The sequence below is a fragment of the Suillus plorans genome, assembly GCF_016647745.1.
Source record: "Suillus plorans strain S12 chromosome Unknown HD556scaffold_9, whole genome shotgun sequence".
NCBI lineage: Eukaryota > Fungi > Basidiomycota > Agaricomycetes > Boletales > Suillaceae > Suillus > Suillus plorans.
Window position 1 is genome coordinate 483,469 of NW_024537393.1, and position 18,449 is coordinate 501,917.

At 49.1% G+C, this 18,449-nt stretch overlaps 6 protein-coding genes across 6 annotated transcripts; 2 read left to right on the top strand and 4 right to left on the bottom strand.

Moving 5' to 3' along the window:
* Positions 1-225: 225 nt before the first annotated feature.
* Positions 226-2,965, bottom strand: HD556DRAFT_1342661 (calcium-activated chloride channel-domain-containing protein). Its single transcript, XM_041302153.1, has 5 exons — positions 2,612-2,965; positions 2,277-2,556; positions 1,821-2,222; positions 387-1,766; positions 226-301 (listed from the first exon to the last, which is right to left on the bottom strand). The coding sequence occupies exons 1-4, from the start codon at positions 2,851-2,853 to the stop codon at positions 441-443; spliced, it is 2,250 nt and encodes a 749-aa protein (XP_041164317.1). The 5' UTR covers positions 2,854-2,965; the 3' UTR covers positions 226-301; positions 387-440.
* A 100-nt stretch (positions 2,966-3,065) lies between these two features.
* HD556DRAFT_1342663 (uncharacterized protein) lies at positions 3,066-4,449 on the bottom strand. Its single transcript, XM_041302154.1, has 3 exons — positions 4,182-4,449; positions 3,879-4,130; positions 3,066-3,818 (listed from the first exon to the last, which is right to left on the bottom strand). Exons 1-3 carry the CDS (start codon positions 4,443-4,445, stop codon positions 3,243-3,245), a joined length of 1,092 nt encoding a protein of 363 aa, XP_041164318.1. The 5' UTR covers positions 4,446-4,449; the 3' UTR covers positions 3,066-3,242.
* A 1,134-nt stretch (positions 4,450-5,583) lies between these two features.
* Positions 5,584-6,513, top strand: HD556DRAFT_1430414 (class I glutamine amidotransferase-like protein; the record flags this gene model as incomplete). Its single annotated transcript, XM_041304901.1, has 5 exons — positions 5,584-5,629; positions 5,689-5,820; positions 5,868-6,067; positions 6,120-6,203; positions 6,259-6,513. The coding sequence occupies 5 exons, from the start codon at positions 5,584-5,586 to the stop codon at positions 6,511-6,513; spliced, it is 717 nt and encodes a 238-aa protein (XP_041164319.1).
* Positions 6,514-6,883: 370 nt separating this feature from the next.
* Positions 6,884-11,593, bottom strand: HD556DRAFT_1028494 (uncharacterized protein). Its single transcript, XM_041295925.1, has 11 exons — positions 10,329-11,593; positions 10,236-10,256; positions 10,004-10,183; positions 9,791-9,946; positions 9,634-9,741; positions 9,420-9,563; positions 9,201-9,363; positions 9,113-9,148; positions 8,952-9,052; positions 8,755-8,899; positions 6,884-8,706 (listed from the first exon to the last, which is right to left on the bottom strand). Exons 1-11 carry the CDS (start codon positions 11,352-11,354, stop codon positions 7,085-7,087), a joined length of 3,702 nt encoding a protein of 1,233 aa, XP_041164320.1. The 5' UTR covers positions 11,355-11,593; the 3' UTR covers positions 6,884-7,084.
* A 394-nt stretch (positions 11,594-11,987) lies between these two features.
* Positions 11,988-12,969, top strand: HD556DRAFT_1028592 (uncharacterized protein). Its single transcript, XM_041295926.1, has one exon. It carries the CDS (start codon positions 12,251-12,253, stop codon positions 12,602-12,604), a length of 354 nt encoding a protein of 117 aa, XP_041164321.1. The 5' UTR covers positions 11,988-12,250; the 3' UTR covers positions 12,605-12,969.
* Positions 12,970-17,857, bottom strand: HD556DRAFT_1028617 (uncharacterized protein). The gene is made up of 11 exons (XM_041295927.1): positions 16,750-17,857; positions 16,653-16,700; positions 16,574-16,594; positions 16,342-16,521; positions 16,123-16,278; positions 15,966-16,073; positions 15,753-15,896; positions 15,534-15,696; positions 15,261-15,481; positions 15,058-15,202; positions 12,970-15,008 (listed from the first exon to the last, which is right to left on the bottom strand). The coding sequence occupies exons 1-11, from the start codon at positions 17,710-17,712 to the stop codon at positions 13,336-13,338; spliced, it is 3,822 nt and encodes a 1,273-aa protein (XP_041164322.1). The 5' UTR covers positions 17,713-17,857; the 3' UTR covers positions 12,970-13,335.
* Positions 17,858-18,449: the final 592 nt, after the last annotated feature.

Sequence of the window (18,449 nt, forward strand, 5' to 3'; positions counted from 1 at the left end):
GTACCAGTAGCTCGGTCTACGAATCGATCAGGTATACAAGTGCTGAGATCATTAGCACCGACTGACCGACATGTCTTGAATAATGAAGACGTGAGCAAGGTGAGCCGTCTTTGGTGCATCGGACTCAAGGACCGACGTCTCAGCAACTGCGTGATGTCGTTCGATTGCAATGTGTTGATGGAACGAGGCCCAAGCAAGAAACGCATCACTGACATGATCCACGCGCCGTCTGCCAGCATCCACAAAAGATTCATCTAGTCCAATTCAGGCCAAATCGCCATATATCTACACGACATCATCTCTGGAATCGCGAGGGAAACAAACGTCAATGCAACATCAAACGTAATTAGTGACGATGAAACCCCGCCAAAATAAAAAATACCAACGAGATGCCCCAAGTCCAATACCAAACATAATGCATCGACCCACAATCCCACAACTCAAAGATCTTTCAGCATCTTCCCTATATCATCCTTTCCCTCGTCTATTGTCCAGAAGGTGGCCCACTCATCCTTCTCGTCCGTCACTTCCAACATCACATTTTCATCAGGCGTGCACTGCCCAAGACTACTCAGGTATTTTTCCTTCATCTCCCGCTCCACGTGTTCTGCCTCCTTCATCTCCTTACTTCCTGTCCATATGGCATGTTTCAAGACATGTCGGACGGCGGCACGCATCACGAGATACCCATGAGACGCAAACAGCGCGATCAACAGAGCGGACATCAAAAGTTCCCGAGTGGCAGCGAGACTAGGAAGTGGGTGATGGTTCAGATGCTGCGACTCATCAGTCGCATTCGCAGCCACCATGGTCCCCAGCTCATTCTCTTGTTGATCAGGGGGACGGAAGAGGTATACCAGCGCAGAGTTCGTGAGAGCCGACAACCATGTTAGAAACGATAGAGACTCCAGCCACGGCCCTATCGTATCCGTTCGAACAGGCGTCGGTCGTCGGGTGTGCACCGCGATTTTAAACGCATCAGAGCGCGCTTCAATGTAGTTGTTGAAAAGCGCCATCGCCGGTGCAAGTGGCCATATCGTTGACCAAAGAGCGACGTAGCCAAACTGTGTCACCATCTCGCTGTAGTCCGTGAACACATCATACTCTGGCAGCACCACTTCGCTCCGAACGCGCTCGAGGAATTCACGCTCCTCTCTACCGTGTGCATCATGCCCCACAGGTTCATCATCAAACGCCACCCGCTTTTTCTTCCCATGTCCCTTTCCATTACCATTCCGAAAACCTTTCCCATTGCGGAACGACTCCACCGCACGGAGGATGTATGGCAAGCCAATAGCTGTGAAGGTATCCACCGCTTGGTTTGTGACCGAAAAAGCGAACATCTGGTCCTGAAGCCTCGATGAATTCAACATGCGTCGCGCGTTTTTCCTATCCGACTCCCATAAATTGAGTCCGGCCGCACTGGTTTTCTTTCCACCGGCTCCTCTAGCACCGAGATTAGAGGTCGCGTTGAAACTGACATTATATTTCTCCAGTAAGGCCAACGCACGATGACCACCTGTGAACAAGTAGGACTGGACAAAGTTCATGACACTTTCGCCGAAAGGGACGTAGACGAATGCGGACAGCGCAATGCCAAGATAAGCATTCATCGCCGAGAGTGTAAAGACCTTCAATGAAAGAGATGAACTATGATTCGATTGATGCTTGTGATTCTCCCAATCCGTGAAGTTTCTGGCGAGTTTCTGGTACATTGCAAGTAACCGAGGAACAAGGAGTGAGAAAAGTATCGTTGGAGCAAAAGCCTTGAAACAACGATGCTCAGAAAGGCAGTAAGCAGCAGGCATAAGTAAGCTTACCACATATGTGTGGCCAGGACCCTTGTAAAGCTGTGTCACAAAAGCTTCCAGGACGAATATGCCTGTCAACATAACCGCAAGGATAGTCGCAAAGAGTAGTATGACCGGTAGGCCAGCCATCATGCGCATCTCCTGCTTCCACCAGGGGAAGCTCGGGAGATAATCAGCCCTCCGCTTTTCCACGCGCCACGAGCCACGAATGCACCATCTGATTGACAAGATACGCTCTTGGAGTCTCCACCATTCGACGAACGCAATTGACCACAACAAGAGTAGAGTGGAGTAAGAAGCAGAGTAGGGTTTCCCCCAGAGATAATAGATAGTGCCAAGTGCTGCCGGAAATATCAAAGCCTGCGTGTATGCTGTGAGGAAAAAAAAATAGAGCGCAACGGAATCTCCAAACTAGGACAACTTCGTCATGATGATGTATGCGGGACGAAACTAATCGAGACAAACCTGGTCTCGAATCTTTTCGAGCTCCACGCTCGCTATTCGGTGCCGAGTCCATAGGCGTATCCAGTGATCATTGAAATCATGATCGTGAAGTGCCATTACAGACTCCACGAGATCCCATTCTTTTCGCCCTGGAATGATGCCCAAACCTCCATCTTCGGGAGTGGAGGAAATGAATCCGTGGATCAAACGGATACGGTCGGCGGGGGATAGTGGGGCCGATTCAAAGTCGCTCGTGGACGGTAACTTGGACATTGGAAGACCGTATAAGAAATCCGAATGTCTGAGATGCATAGTAAGAAAATGGAGAGGGAAATCATCGTCATTGTGAGACTCACCGTTCACAATGAATGAGTTTCGCAAGCACGTTTTGCGGACAAGTCACCATTACGAGTAGTTGGCCCTGGCTCTCTCCACGCCTCCCTACAGCTTTGAGGCCAGCTCGTGTGAGCGTGTTGATGAGTTTAGAATACTGCCTTTCTGCCTTGACTGCATTCTGGCGCATTTGTTCTTTGGAAAAGTTGGCTGCCTTTTTCCGGATGGCACAGAAGACTATGACTATGTCCACATGGGGAGGCATTTTGAGGGCACACAGTGGGCGCTCTGCCTACGGTTCGAGTTATATCGCGACCTGTGAGTATTGGTGTTTTGCAACCGAAGAACTGATAGTTAGAGAGATGTCTAGTTCGAGCATCTAACGGAATTATTTTTACATCAGCAATGTGCCTCGTGTTGTTGTTATCTATTTGTAAGAGGAAGGATGCCTCCCAAATTCATAAATACGGATGCAAATGCAGCAGGCACAAATAATTCATTCCATACAGCTTCTGAACATCCTAAAAAGCGAAAATGACGAACTAAACTACTGCCTATAAATGCATATGAAAGGTCCACCATCTTCATGCGTACACGGACCAGCTTTTGAATTGATAAGTTAGTTGCAATGCAAATCCAGCGATGTCATGAAAACTAGCGCGCGTAGGGATGGTAACTGTGCTGCCCTCGTTGTGCCGCACGTTGTGGGCCAACGCCAAGACCACCAGGACCACTCGGACCACCACCCTGTGCTCCTCGTGGACCACGTGGAACATTCGGACCTAGGCTGGCAGGCCCTGTAGGTGTACCACCGCCCCCCATACCCTGACCCCCTCGCCCCATTCCACCACCACCCATTCCTGGTCCTCCACCCATGCCACCACCTGCTATTGCGGGGCTTCCCATGCCACCTCTGCCCATGCCCATGCCTGCACCTCCATAACCACCCATGCCACCCATCATGCTCGGGTTTATGCCCGGAGTCATGCCTGGATTCATACCCATACCCATACCTCCCATCATGCCACCTCCGCCTGCCATTTGGAACATACGGGTGTACAAGGCGGCTAGAGCCTGGGGATCGAATGGAGTGTTGCCCGAGGGAGCCGCGGGCATAGCGTTAGCCGCCGCATTAAAATTCCCGCCCTTGTTGGTGTACTGTTGTTGCTGACCGCCGTCTTCATTGAAATTGTCACGCTGATAACGCGGTTGCGCCAATTTCACATCAATCTTAAATAAAGTGCGTAAATGAATGAATCTACTTATAGATGTAGCACGTTCGTCACATACCAATTTCCCATCGATTTCTAGGTTCCCAAAACCGAGGAAAGGCTGGACATTTGTGTCTTCGAATGAAACAAATCCAAAGCCCTTGCTTCTCCCTGTCTCACGATCTAACATGACCGTCGAATCAATGACCTTGCCAAACTGCGAGAAGAAGTCTCGCATCGACTCGGACGTCACACTCCCCGCAAGACCGCCGATGAATAGTTTTGTAGCCCGTTGGTGCTCTTGTCTAGGTATTGCTCTCTTTGGATCAATCTTGGATAACGGGTAAATAATCTCCAATGCTAGATACAACACTGTACGTACAATCTTGCCATCTAGGAAGTGCTCCCGCACCATCACCGCATTAACGCTTGCGGGGTCGTCAAAGGTCAAAAAGGCGAAGCATCTCGACCGGCCAGCAGCATCGCGCATGATCGTGCATGCATCTACTTTACCGAACTGGGAGAAGTAATTCCTGAGGGACTCTGCCGCGAATGACCTTATTTTAGTACTACCGAACGGTACAGAGCAAGTAATAATGATGTAAGTACCATCGGTTGTGTCCCAGTTAAGACCGCCAATGAACATCTTGCTATAGATAGTGTCGCACGCGAGGCAACATGGTCGAAGACACGAGGAATACGTTCGGACGTCGGTAATTGAGCGCAAGATATGAAAAGCAAAGCTCGTTATTAGTTTCTGTAGAGACAGGGGGTGTTATGACAGAAGAGAGAAGGGAAGACGCTACTGTCTGTTCGCGTTATGGCTAGCCTAGCTTAGACTGGACGTAGAGAACGCGAATATGCTAGAGCTAGACTAGTCGTCCTAGTCGACATAGCTGAGTAGCTAGCGTGACGACGACCGAGCAACTACGTCGGCATTATTGACCGTCAACGACTAAGATCCAGTATTTCCCAGCGAAAACGCATGACCCAATTTTTATAGGAAGTTAGTAGAACTGTCCTATACAACTCACCCTTCATCCTTCATCTCCGAGGGCCGTACACTCCTCTCGTGGCTATGTTGGCGGTCATAACTACCCACACCTTCATGTTGGCCCAAGTCTGATGCATAGTCAGACTGAGGTTGCTGGTAAGTCGGAATTTGCTGTGTAGTCGGAGTAGCATAGGCAGGAGGTCCAGATTGAGCATTAGTCGACGCGTATTCTTCATAAGTCTGTACTGGATAGGTCTCTGTTACTTGTGCTTTGATGGCGGCGGCCGGCACGACCGGTGAAGGCTGTTTTGATATTGTCGGCTGGGGAACTTTCACAGCGGAAGCAGCAGGTGCTTGAGGGGGCGCTTCCGATAGAAGAGACTCTTCTGGTTTAGATTGGTCACCGTTTTCTGCTGAAGTTGGAAATTCAGGCTCATCGTTGCCGTAGAGATCTAGAAGGGTGTTAGGTCAAAAACTAGACAATTCGCAAGCATTGAGAATATCTACCGCCATAAAGGTCAGCATCAAGCTCAGACATGATGGTGGTTGCAGTGAGAGTGAAAAAGACCTCGGGTCTTAGTCATCGCGTCATCACTTATGCCTAAAAAAGTCCCACGCGCGGGCCGTCCGTCGGCCAACCGCCAATTTTTCTCCTCCTCGAAGAGCACATGTTCTAAATATTGACTCGATCCAAACTCGATCCGTATCATTCCGCTTGGAACCCGCATCAGTTTTTTCCGTGAGTTCTGTGACGTGTGAACCAATCGCTCCAGTGTCTCTCTTTCTCATCATGACTCACGTCCAGGTCAGCAACAACGTTACCATCGGCATACTAGGTAAGTAGTAAGGTATTGTGTGCTGGCATAGTATATATTTTTTCATCTGGAAAATACAGCTCTTCAAGGAGCTTTTGCAGAACATCAGACTGCCCTGCAAAAGCTCTCATGCCAGAAGAAAATATCGGTTGTTCTTGTTCGGACTGCAGAAGATCTTTCAGCATGTGATGCTCTGATAATCCCCGGAGGGGGTGAGACAAACGTCATTTTACCTAAACTCGCTCATATCATCCGATAGAGTCCACCACGATTGCATTCCTCGCCAAGCTCTCTGGACTTTTAGAACCTTTACGGACGTTTCTGCAGCAGAAGCCCGTGTGGGGAACTTGTGCCGGGGCGATTCTTCTTGCACAGGCAGTCGAGAACACCAAAAGAGGTGGCCAGGAACTTCTCGGTGGAATATCAGTCACCATAGCTCGGAATGGTTGGGGTTCACAAGTACGGATATCATGCTTTGCTATTTTTCGTCTGTTGACACTGTCTCGCCAAGGTCGAGTCTTTCGAGGCACCTCTCTCAATAGACGGTCTGCTGGATCCAAGCACTCCTTTTATGGGTGTATTCATTCGTGCTCCTGTGCGTGTTTCGTGTTCATCCACATAGTCGTATTTATTGGACTTTCTTTGAAAAGGTTGTCTTAGCCTTACATCCATCCACCGAGAACCCACCAATAGAAGTCATCGCTCGCTTACCGATCAACCTCGTGCCAAAGTCACAGAAGCTGATACTAAATGACGAAGGCGACTCCAGTCCACACGATTCACAAAGTATCGTTGCATTACGGCAGGGACGACATATGCTCACCACATTTCACCCGGAGCTCACAAAAGACAGTCGTTTTCATGAGTATTTTGTGCGGACTTGTGTTGTGCCTACCCTCCTGTGAAGTTGTGTGTTATGACACTGCCGCTCACCGCTGTCATGGGTTGATATGCAATAGACTGGGCCTCATAAGGTCCTTAATTGGCGATATAGCGACAATGGAAGCGCACATACCTGTCCTGAGGATAGCCAGCAGAGAAAATCCAAGCAAGAGCTGCAAGGGGCCCAAATAAATTCAGACGGCGTGTTGCTCTCGCGATGAGCTTGATAAAATCTTTTCACCGGTCATTAACGTTTAACATCAAAGGCACAGTAGCACTACTACCAGGAAATGACGAGAATGACACAGAATCTCTGTTGTTTACGAATCAAATGGATCCCAGAAGCAAACGTCTATCAGTGTACAGCGAGGGGTGTGCTATTGAGAATAATACGTGGCTCAGCGTTTGAATTCAATGATCTGTCTGTCCAAATGGCTGGGTTGACCCTGGCTGATGGCCGACCGTTTTAAAGCTGTCCTATATCAATGAGATGGATAGTAAATACCCGGGTACGTGTATACAGGAGGATTCTGGTCCTGGAGGAAATATCGAGAATGAAAACTGCAGTAAGAGATCCATTTCTTGCGCATACAGCTACAATATCTCTAGTGTCCTGACGTCCGTCATGCCTTGAACAGAATTCACGTCTTTGACTTGTGCGATGATATCACGATCTGATGCGATTCTCTTGTATTCTCCACCGCGTTGCTGTGCTAGCAAGAATGCGCTAAACGGCTGTCCAAGACGGATAATCAATCGCATTGCACGCTCGCTCGAATCTGAATCAACCGGGCACTGTTCTATGGGCCAGGGTGATGGGAGAGTAAAATCATACATGCTCTCTGTATCGTCTGCATAGTCAGAAAGCTGAAGACGACGATCCCAGGGACGGACGAGTAAGAATGACCGTCCGGGTCGAGCGGGTCTTCCTCGTGAGAACTGAAGCAATTTGTTCTCCGTGGTGATCTCCAGGTCACGAAGCCCGTCCGCCTTGACTTCATACGTGAAGTAGGTCTCTTCATATCTAATGAATCTCCGTCTAACTTCTGTGATAGGGAATGCGTTACATGGCAGATGCAGCCGGCGGTGAGCGAAACGTGGAGCGCTCAGGCAGTCGAGCGAGCTGTACATTTTCAGAGCTGACTCGACAGTCACAGTACTTTTCAGCGACGATACCAATTTCGGCATCTCATCTTCAGAGATGGATGGCAGCTTGTAGGGTGGGGCTTCGTATGAAGTGATGTCGGCAGGCAGACAGCTATTAAATTCGGATGATGTTCCGACCCAGTCCAGGGCAGTAATGTCCCCAGACTCAGCGATAATCTCCTGCAAGAGCCGGCCGAGTGCCTTTTGCTTCTTCTCACCGTACATGATAGGGAGCTGAACACCAAATATTCCAAATAAGGAGTACGCAATGTCTTCCTCCACTGCGGTTACACGCGTCGACGCCCATTGCAGTTTTTCGCGGGCGTTTATCATGCCAGGACGGAAGGCGACAAGGATTTGTGCATCTATCCCCGTCGCATCTTCCAACTCCTGCATGATCGCGACAGACTGCTTGTGATTGGGAGAGCAGTCATCGAGATACGGGGTCCAGTCACTTTGGTAGAAGCGGATGACCTTCGGGGCGAGGAATTCTGGTACGGTCCATCCTCGCGTGTTCCATGCGCTCTTTGCCAGTGCGCCCGGCTTCGACGAAGGCGGAACATCTGATAGGTAGACCATCGTGAGCGCTGAAGTGCGATACCATACGAACATGGAATTGAGGGATGTTTGAAGTTCGACGTTGTTAGCCTGGTCGATGCAACATGAATCAATCCACCCCCAGCGATACCCCGCAGCGCGAGCGGTTTTGCAGAAAGACTGCAATTTCATGATGCCGTCAACCGGATTCAACTCATCAACGACTTTGTCCTGGACGTCGTGTAGCAGTGGTTCCTTTCCTTCCCAACGATGGGATAGCGTGACACAACGGAAGTACATCGCCACGACATCTTTGATGTGTTCCATTCGGAGATCTACGTGCATCAATTTTGATGACAAAATCTCCTTGTATTCTGTGCTCGTTATAAAGGCATTGATCTGTGCCTCTCGATCACATAGTCGGCCAGTAAATGTGTCGAGCAGACGATGGGGAGCGTCGTCGAGCTGAGCCTTGACAGTCTGTTGAATAGCCCCTTTCACTTCAGATGGATTGACGTATTGTTGGCGCAGTTCTGGAAAAACAGTCAAGCATGATTGAGGATGTGGTTATTCAGGCGTACTTTGTGTTTGCGTGTCAGGGGCATTTTCCAACTTGGAAAGCATAGTTTGGAATGCATCGATCGCTTCATCATATCGATGTGCGCCATGAAGTACCGCATGCTTTAACTGATATCCAAAATAAGATGAGGGGTTGACTTTGATGACCTGCGCATCACCAAAATGAGCGTCTAATATGAAACAGTGACTGTCATCGCACCTTTTCCACGTCAAGGAGTGCACCATCCCATAGCATTTCCCCCGACCTCGCCTTACTGCGGTTCGCAAAGATGGTGTCGGTTGCAAAATCGAGGTCGATCGCTCCAGTGTAAAGCTCGATAGCCTTGTCGTAATCAGCCACAGCAAGGGCATCATCTCCACCCGCAGTATAAAGCATGCCGCAATCTTGTGTGAAAGCTAAGTGATACGAGGTTGAGAATTATACCCGGTTGACATCACGAAGACTTGCCAGTGGACCAATCAATGCAGCGTGCTTTCGTAGCCTCATCAGCCCTATCCATCATGTACCGATATGCTTCGATGGCTTCTGGAAGTCTGCCTGCCCGAAGGAGCACATTGCACCGATTCTGATGTGCAGTTTGCCACAAGGACTTGAGGTCCCACCCGAATAACTAGAAAAAGCACAGTCAGGCGTGAAAAATGTCGAGTTGCATTGCAATTAACTTACCACCACGAAGATATCATATCTAGAATGGATGGCCGACATAGACGGGAAACCAATGGTGTTCACGGCAGCAGTGAAGTGGTCAGCCGCTTCGTTGTGACGTGCGTAATCTAATGCATCCATTCCCAATTGCATGTGTAGATAAGCCTGAAGTACGAGGTTCGCAAAATCAGCATCGACGCACGAATCTAGAATTGACTGTGTCAGGAGCACTCACTTCTACGATGCCACAGGCAAGAGAACTTGGATTGGGACGAGTAGTAGTTAACACTTGAACCCGCAGAATTGCCTCGTCACGTTGATTTGCATTGAAAAGGGCGATGGCCTGACAGCTGTCGTGTGAGTAGCGAGTACGTGAGACGCGATGAACATACCTTGATCAAAAGTAGAAGACGAGTTTTATTCAAGTCTGCGTCCACGTACATGGACGCGATATCAAACGCTTTCATCGCATCTTGGAACTGTCGTTTTCCACAGAGAGCGATGCCCTCGGAGACACAGCCTATCAAGGATGGTTGGATACTGATGCTCTATATCACCATATGAGTTGGTTTGCATCAAAAGGGTCACGACGGGAAAGTACTAACTTTGAGCGCATCATCAAGTGCGCAGTCCCAGTCTGAATTTCTTGCCTTGACAAACGAGCGATTCGCGTAAGAATTGTAGTCGTTGCCATCAGCGTTGATTTCTTGGGTGAACAGCCTGACAGCAGTAGGCAAGTCCCCGGTGATGCATGCATTGCGGGCTGTCGTGTTAATGGCGAGGATCTGCATCACGCATGGTTAGATTGTGTGGTAAGAATGAAGGCCAGAAACAAGCCTCGCAATCGGTCTGTTGAGCCTTGGGATCAAAATCGAGGTCGTAAATCAATATGCAAGAAGATGAACCGACTGACAATGAACAGAAACTCACATCATTCGCCGCATGTTCCTCCAAAGTGTCTTCCCGTAACGGATCCTTCAAGACTGATACCTGGTCCTCGGGAATGTCCTCCAGGAAAGGAACTGCCCACTTTGAGATCATAGCACCTCTACCTCCGCTGAAAATGTGCTTGCCATCCGCAGAGAACGTGACACAATACACCTGATTGGGGTGCTTAAATATGGCGATAGTTCGTCGGTCCGAAAGCCGCCAAAGGTGGACCTGTTGGTCTTCAGATGCGGATGCGATAAGGGTGCCAGTAGGGTTCAAGGCAACCATGTAGATAGTGTCAGTATGGCCTTTGCAGGGTTCACCGACCTGCTGCCAGGTCGATGAATCCCAGATCCGTATGGTGGGATCACTTGTAGAACCAGCTGAGACAAGCTGTTTGCTATCAGGCGTCCATGCGAGCGAGTAATTCCATCCTCTGTTGAATACAGAGTGACCCTGGAACTTTACGATTCGTTGACTCTTGCGTGGATTCCATATTTGGATATCATTCTTGGTTGCAATGGCAAGATATTCACCAGACGGGGAATACCGAACGCAGAAGATTTGAGCACCACTCCCAGGGCCACAATTGATTGGATCTCCTTGCACTCGCCATGTTTTTGTGCTCCAGAGCTTCGTTATGGTGTCAAATGAGCCACTCGCCAGAAATGTGCTGTCTGGGGAAAAGTCGAGCGAGAAAACCTTGTTGGAGTGGACTTTAATGAGCTGGGTGAGAGGCTCGCCGTCTCTGTTCCAAGCTATGACCTCTCCGCCGAAATCACCGCTTGCAATCCATTGCCCGTCTCCGGATACTGCAATTCCTGCCACTTCGTTGCAGTGCCCCTTCATTATCTTCAATACAGCACCCTCTTCTAAGTCCCACAGACGAAGGGTCCCGTCGTACGAGGCCGTCACCATACGACGTCTATCAGGGAAGACTGCGACTGCCGAGACACTATCTTTATGACCTTCAAATCTTCGATTAGCCGTAGTGATTTGAATGGCAGGCTGTTCTGCTTCCGTCATTCTGCTCGATGTGGATACTGTTGAGCACGACTTGTCAGAGAGCTTGTGGGTGTCTTTATCTAAGTTTCAGGGCGCGTGTACGGGGCCTTTTTGCGGTTCTTCGCGGCCCCAGGCCCATCTAAAAAGTTGAGCTGGTCTATACCTGTGCTGAACAAGCCACATTTGGTGTAGCTCAGGACGATGTTCGTCTTGGTTTACTGCGGCTGACGGGGTCTAGGTGTCGAGGTGACAGGTCCACAGGATAGCATGCGGTTCATTATCGTGACAGGCGCAACTGTCGACATCCTGGCGCCTGCATGTCATCGCCTGGAGGTGAATTAACTTGAGTACTTGTAGGTGCCTGCCAGGCCTGTGCCTACTGCCGAAGTTAGAGAGTCGCCAGCCATGCACGATATATATCACAGTACAGTTTGAATGAGCCGAGACGAACTACAACTTACAAGGGAGGATCCTCGGCTTGTCTCGCATGGGTCGGAACTTACAAAATAGATAGAAAAGGTGAGCATCGCAAATATTCACGGTAATGATTCATGAATAAGTTGCGGTGAAGCCCGCAAACGACTGTGGGAAGTTATTGCGATTTTTAGGCAATATGTTTGCAGGTAATGAATGCATTACTTAATGTCCTTATTTCGTGATTATATGGATTGGTTCTATACTCCCCTTCTTTGAAGTTTATTGAATGTCCTTTGCCGTCATTGCTTACTCACATACTCTCCAATCACACTGCAGCTGATCCGACCTTTGTACCTGGTCGTACCCTCACACTGCCTCTTTACGACTTGCATGCGCCACCGGACCATCCTTACGTGCGGACGCCATACGCATACTCAGCGCTGGTACAGCTCTATGCGAGATCACGCCAACTGGACTCTGCTAGTGTACGATTTGCCCGTATGGGAAACGTATCACCGTGGTGCCAATTTGGGTGTGAGTGTCTGGAAACGCCGCATCATCTATTTGCCAAGTGTCGTCGTTTCGCGGAAACGCGCATCAAGTCGTCGCAGGAAGTGGTAGATACAACTTCCATGCTTCTTTGTGAAGCAAAAACCACTATTCGAACAACGGATGTTTATCTACACTCCGCACGGCGCTTGTTCGTTGACGACGCTTCGGTGTGGCCTTTGCGCGAGACTCGCTATTACTTAGGAACTGTACCTGCGATTGAACCACCAGATCAAATAACCACTGTGTTGGCGACAAAAATAGCGCACGTTTGGCATGTGGCCAGCATTCGTTTGGTAGGGTAAATATGGGGGATGTACAAGTGTACTACAAATCCAACGATCGGCAAGGCTGAACGTGTGTTTGATTTGCCTAGACATTTGCGGCATTTGCAGTCACATTCATAGTGACTATTTATTTCGAAGAGCTGACGCTCCTTCCTTCCTCCTCTCGCACGGACACAGCTTCTTTCTGACATTTGTGATCCCTTGGATATACGTTCTTCTCTTACTTCCTTCTCACTCAACTCGACGGTCTCTTTGCAGTTCCCTGCTATATCGCCCCTACCTCCTAGCTGATCTCTCTCACCGGGCGCCAGTATTCACAGACGTTCACACACAGTTCCACGCGAGAACGTCAACGACAACGGCTGCCATCACATTTCCAACTTACATCTTTTTCAGTCTTGACTACACACCAACAAATCATCTGCTACCGCTAGTGGTCCTACAACCTTCAAAGCTCACTTATAAACCGCTCGTCATTGCCGCCCATTTTTTATGTTTGTCATGCGTTGGGTCAACTGGGATGCCTCGTTCATTTTCACACTGTAGTCCGGGTCTCACATCCATTTGTACACCATGATGCTGATGACAACTTGATTCATGGTGAAGATTATGTTCCTCATCCATCCAACCCGCAACCGTTAGCCACAGGGCAGCTCATGTCTAGAGAAGACGGGGGCATTCCGTGGGCATTGCTCATCTCATACATCAAGTTCACACTCTTGGATTATTGACACCCAAAATGCATACCGCTACAATATTTCTAGCGTCTTGACCATGTCCAAAATAGAAGAAAGGTCTGTAACTTGTGCAATAATATCATGATCCGACGCGATCCTCTTGTATTCTCCGCCACGCTGCTGCGCTAGCAAAAATGCTCCAAAAGGCTGTTCAAGGCGAGCAGTCAACCGCAAGGCTCGATCGCTCAGTTCCGGATCAACCGACTCCTGTGCTTCAGGGAACCCGCCAGAGGAAAAGGAATTCTGTAACGGAGACCCGGGCGCAGACCAATAATCTTCTTCGCTCTGCATGTCGTCATCAACGTCAAGCAGCCCTGCCAAGCCAGACGGCTCCGCAAAGTCAGGAAGCTCCAGGAGATAACGATTCCACGGACGAACAAGAAAGAACGTCTGCATAGTGGGTCGCGGTGATGAGAACTGAGTCAGCTTATCCTTCGTGGTGATCAGCAGGTCATGAAGCCCGTCGGCCTTGACTTCATATATCTCCTGGTCCTGAGCTCGACTCCGTTTGACTGCTGTGACGCGAAATGCGATGCAAGGCAGATGCAGCCTGCAGTTCGCGAAACGAGGCGCATTCAGGTCGTCAAGCAGGGTGTAGATTGACATTACGAAATCCACACCCGCGACATGTCGGAGCGACGAGATTGATCTCTGAATCTCGTCTTCAGACAGAGATGGCAGGGTGTATGGTGGTGCCTTGTATGAAGTAATGTCGGCTGGCAGACAGCTATTGAATTCGGATGATTGCCCCACCCAGTCCAGGGCACTGATGTCGCCCGATTGAGCTACTACCTCCTGCAAGAGCCTCCCAAGCGCCTTTTGCCTTTTCTCTCCATAAATGACAGGTAGGTTGACGCCGAAGATACCGAACAATGAGTATGCGATGTCTTCCTGCCACGTGGTGACACGCGCCGAGACCCATTGGAGTTTCACCCGGGCGTCTCTCATCCCTGGACGGAAGGCAACAAGGGACTGTGCATCTATGCCCGTCGCATGTCCCATCTCCTGCATGATTTCAAGGGAATCCTTGTGATTGGGAGAACGATCGTCGAGATATAGAGACCAATCTTTCTGATAAAATAGGACAAATTTTGGAGCCAAGAATTCTTGAACTGTCCATCCTCGCGTATTCCAAACGCTACTTGCGAGTGCCCCAGGCTGCGATGAAGGTGGAACATCCGACAGGTAGATGATGGTAAGTGCCGAGTGGCGATACCAGATGAACATGGAGTTGACCGATTGTTGGACCTCGACATTGTTAGTCTGGTCGATGCAACAGGTATCGATCCATGTCCAGCGATACCCCATATCACGAGCAGTTTTACAGAATGACTGCAACTTTGGGATGCCGCCGACTGGATCCAAGTCGTACACCACCTTGTTCTGGATGTCATGCAGCGATGGCTCCGCCCCTTCCCACCTATGCGATAGCATGACATAACGGAAGTACATCGCCACCACGTCTCGAATGCGCTCCATTTGAAGGTCTGCATGTTTCATTGTGGATGACAAAAGTTCTTTGTACTCTGCGCTCATTCTGAAGGCATTGATCTGTACTTCACGATTGCACAAGCGACCAGTGGAGGTGTTGATTAGACGATGCGGGGCGTCTTCGAGCTGAGCTTTGATCCTGTCTTCAATAGCACCTTCTGCTTCAGATGGACTAGCATACTGTCGACGCAAGTCTGGACAAGGAGTCAACTATGTTTGATGGATGTGCTATTTGGGACGTACTTGTTGTTTCCGTGTCGGGAGCATCTTCCAACTTGGAGAGCATGATTTTGAACGCCTCGATGGCTTCGTCATATCGATGTGCGCCATGAAGTACCTCATGCTTCAACTGATATCCAAAGTAAGATGAAGGGTTGAGTTCGATGACCTGCGCATCATAAAAATGAAAATGAGCGTCAAATACGAAACAGTAGCTGTCATCATACCTTTTCCACGTCAAGAAGTGCATCGTCCCATAGCATTTTGCCCGACCTCGCCTTACTGCGCTTTGCAAAAATTGTATCGGTTGCCAAATCAAGGTGGATCGCTGCAGAGTAAAGCTCGATAGCCCTGTCGTAATCACCTGCAGCGAGGGCATCATCACCAACGGCAGCAAGGTCAGTCGCTCCGGTAGTAGGATAGAGCATGCTGCAATCGTGTTTGAAAGCTAAGTGACATGAGGTTGAGAATTATACCCGGTCGACAGCATGAAGACTTGCCAGTGGACCAATCAATGCAGCGTGCTTTTGTAGCCTCATCGGCCCTATCCATCATGTATCGATATGCTTCGATGGCTTCTGGAAGTCTACCTGCCCGGAGGAGCGCATTGCACCAATTCTGGTTTGCAGTTTGCCACAAGGACTTGAGGTCCCACCCGAATAACTAGAAAAAGCACAGTCAGGCGTGAAAAATGTCGAGTTGCATTGCAATTAACTTACCACCACGAAGATATCATATCTAGAATGGATGGCCGACATAGACGGGAAACCAATGGTGTTCACGGCAGCAGTGAAGTGGTCAGCCGCTTCGTTGTGGCGTGCATCGTCTAATGCATCCATTCCCAATTGGACGTGTAGATAAGCCTGAAGTGCGAGGTTCGCAAATCAGCATCGACGCACGAATCTGAAGTTGACTGCGTCAGGAGCACTTACTTCCACGATGCCACAGGCAAGAGAATTTGGATTGGGACGAGTAGTAGCTAGCTCTTGAACCCGCAAAATTGCCTCGTCACGTTGATTTGCGTTGAAAAGGGCGATGGCCTGACAGCTGTTGTGTAAGTAGCGAGTACGTGGGACATAATGAACATACCTTGATCAAGAGTAGAAGACGAGTTTTATTCAAGTCTGCGTCTACGTACATGAACGCGATATCAAACGCTTGCATCGCATCTTCGAATTGTCGTTTTCCACAGAGGGCGATGCCCTTGGAGATACAGCCCATCAAGGATGGCTGAATACTGATGCTCTATATCACCATATAAGTTATTAGTCTGCGTTAAAAAGGTCACGACGGAACGGTGCGACTCACTTTCAGTGCATCATCAAGTGCGCGGTCCCAGTCTGAATTTCTTGCCTTGACAAATGATCGATTCGCATATGAATTGTAATCTTTGGTATCAGCGTTGATCTCTTGGGTAAGTAGCCGGTCAGCAGTAGGCAAGTCCCCGGTTATACATGCATTGCGGGCTGTCGTGTTGATGGCGAGGATCTGAATCACGCATGGTTAGATTGCGTGGTAAGAACGAAGGCCAGAAACAAGCCTCGCAATCAGACTGTTGAACCTTGGCATCAAGATTGAGGATCAACAGGCAAGGAGACGAGCAAAGAATGGGAACTCACATTATCTGCTACTTGTTCCTTCAGAGTGTCTTTCCGTGATGCGGCATCCTTGTAGAAAATGAGATAAAGAAGCGACGGAAAATGAACAGAATCTCACATCTGATGCCTGGTCCTTAAGGATGTCCTCCACCAAAGGTACTGCCCACTTTGAGATTATCGCATCTTTTCCTCCACTCAGGATGTACTTGCCATCCTCGGAGAAGGCGACACAATACACCTCATCAGAGTGCTTGAATATGGCGATGGTTTGTCGATCCGAAAGGCGCCAAAGGCGAACCTGGTTGTCTCTAGATGCAGACGCGAGAAGGGTGCCAGTAGGGTTCAAGGCAATCATGAAGATAAAGTTAGGATGGCCCTTGCAGGGTTCACCGACCTGCTGCCAGGTTGCTGAATCCCAGATTCGTATGGTGGGATCACTCGCAGAACCAGCCGAGACAAGCTGTTTGCCATCGGGCGTCCATACAAGTGAGGTATTCCATGCTCCATTGAACGCAGAGTGACCCTGGAACTTTGCGAGGCGCTCTCTCTTGTGTGGATTCCATATTTGAATATCATTCTTGGTTGCGATGGCAAGATATTCACCAGACGGCGAATACCGAGCACAGCGGACATCGGACCCACAATTGATTGGATCTCCTTCCACCAACCATGTTTTCGTGTTCCAGAGCTCCACTGTGGTATCCCATGAGCCACTCGCCAGGAATGTGCTGTCTGGGGGAAAATCAAGCGACCCTATCGCTTTGGAGTGGACTTTGATGGGCTGGGTGAGGGATTCGCCATCTTTATTCCAGACTATGACCTCTCCACCATCATTACCACTTGCGATCCATTCCCCATCTTTTGATACTGCAAGTTCTCGTATGCCGGAGCGATTCCCTTCCATTATCTTCAATACAACACCGTTTTCCAAGTCCCACAGACGAAGCTTCTTGTCGTACGAGGCTGTCACCATACGGCGTCTATCGGGGAAGACTGCAACTCCAAAGATACTATCTCTATGACCTTTAAATGTTTGAGTAGTGGTGGTGATTCGAATGGGGGGCTTTTCTGCCTCTGCCATTCTGCTCGAGGTGGATGGTGTTGAGCACGACTTGCTGGAGAGGTTGTGGGTGTCTTGATCTAAGTTTGAAAGGTGCGTGTACCGGGCCTTTTTGTGCTTCTTCACAGCCTCAACCTGCTTCGTGTATCACAACTGTGTCTCCCAGCTATGATGTCATATTGATAGGCTGAGTAGTTTCAAGCTTGCTCATGCAGTGATGTGGCAAGCAACGGATCTGCCATCATAGCTTCAACGTCGGCAATCACATATCTGATTACGACCTCAAGACAATTTATGAGTTTAATGCCTCGATGCTGAAGAGGGTTGGAAAGCCACACGAACCTTGTTATAGGTCTTGTATAGGTCTAGCACTGTCATTCCATTGTGCTCTCCTCGCAAGCGCTACTCATGACCACATCGTTAACCTCTGGGCCTTCGAGTCCTGCCAGCTCTTTGATGCCCAACATCCTCGCAGCATTATATTCTTACCTGACTCACGCCAATTGGTTTACATGATGGTCTGAACCAAGATTCGTATGCGTGATACCATTGTTCCCGTACAGCAAGAACCCGATATATGCATCTCACGCGCACAGATCTATTCCTTAAGCGCCAAATGCATGGCACGAGCTATAATAATTAATGTTATAGGATGTATGCAAAGTGATACGTACTAGTTTTGTGATTGTAGATATACGAGCTGTTGGTATCCTTGACGTCATATATAGCATATTTGATGACATGAATCAATCTAGATC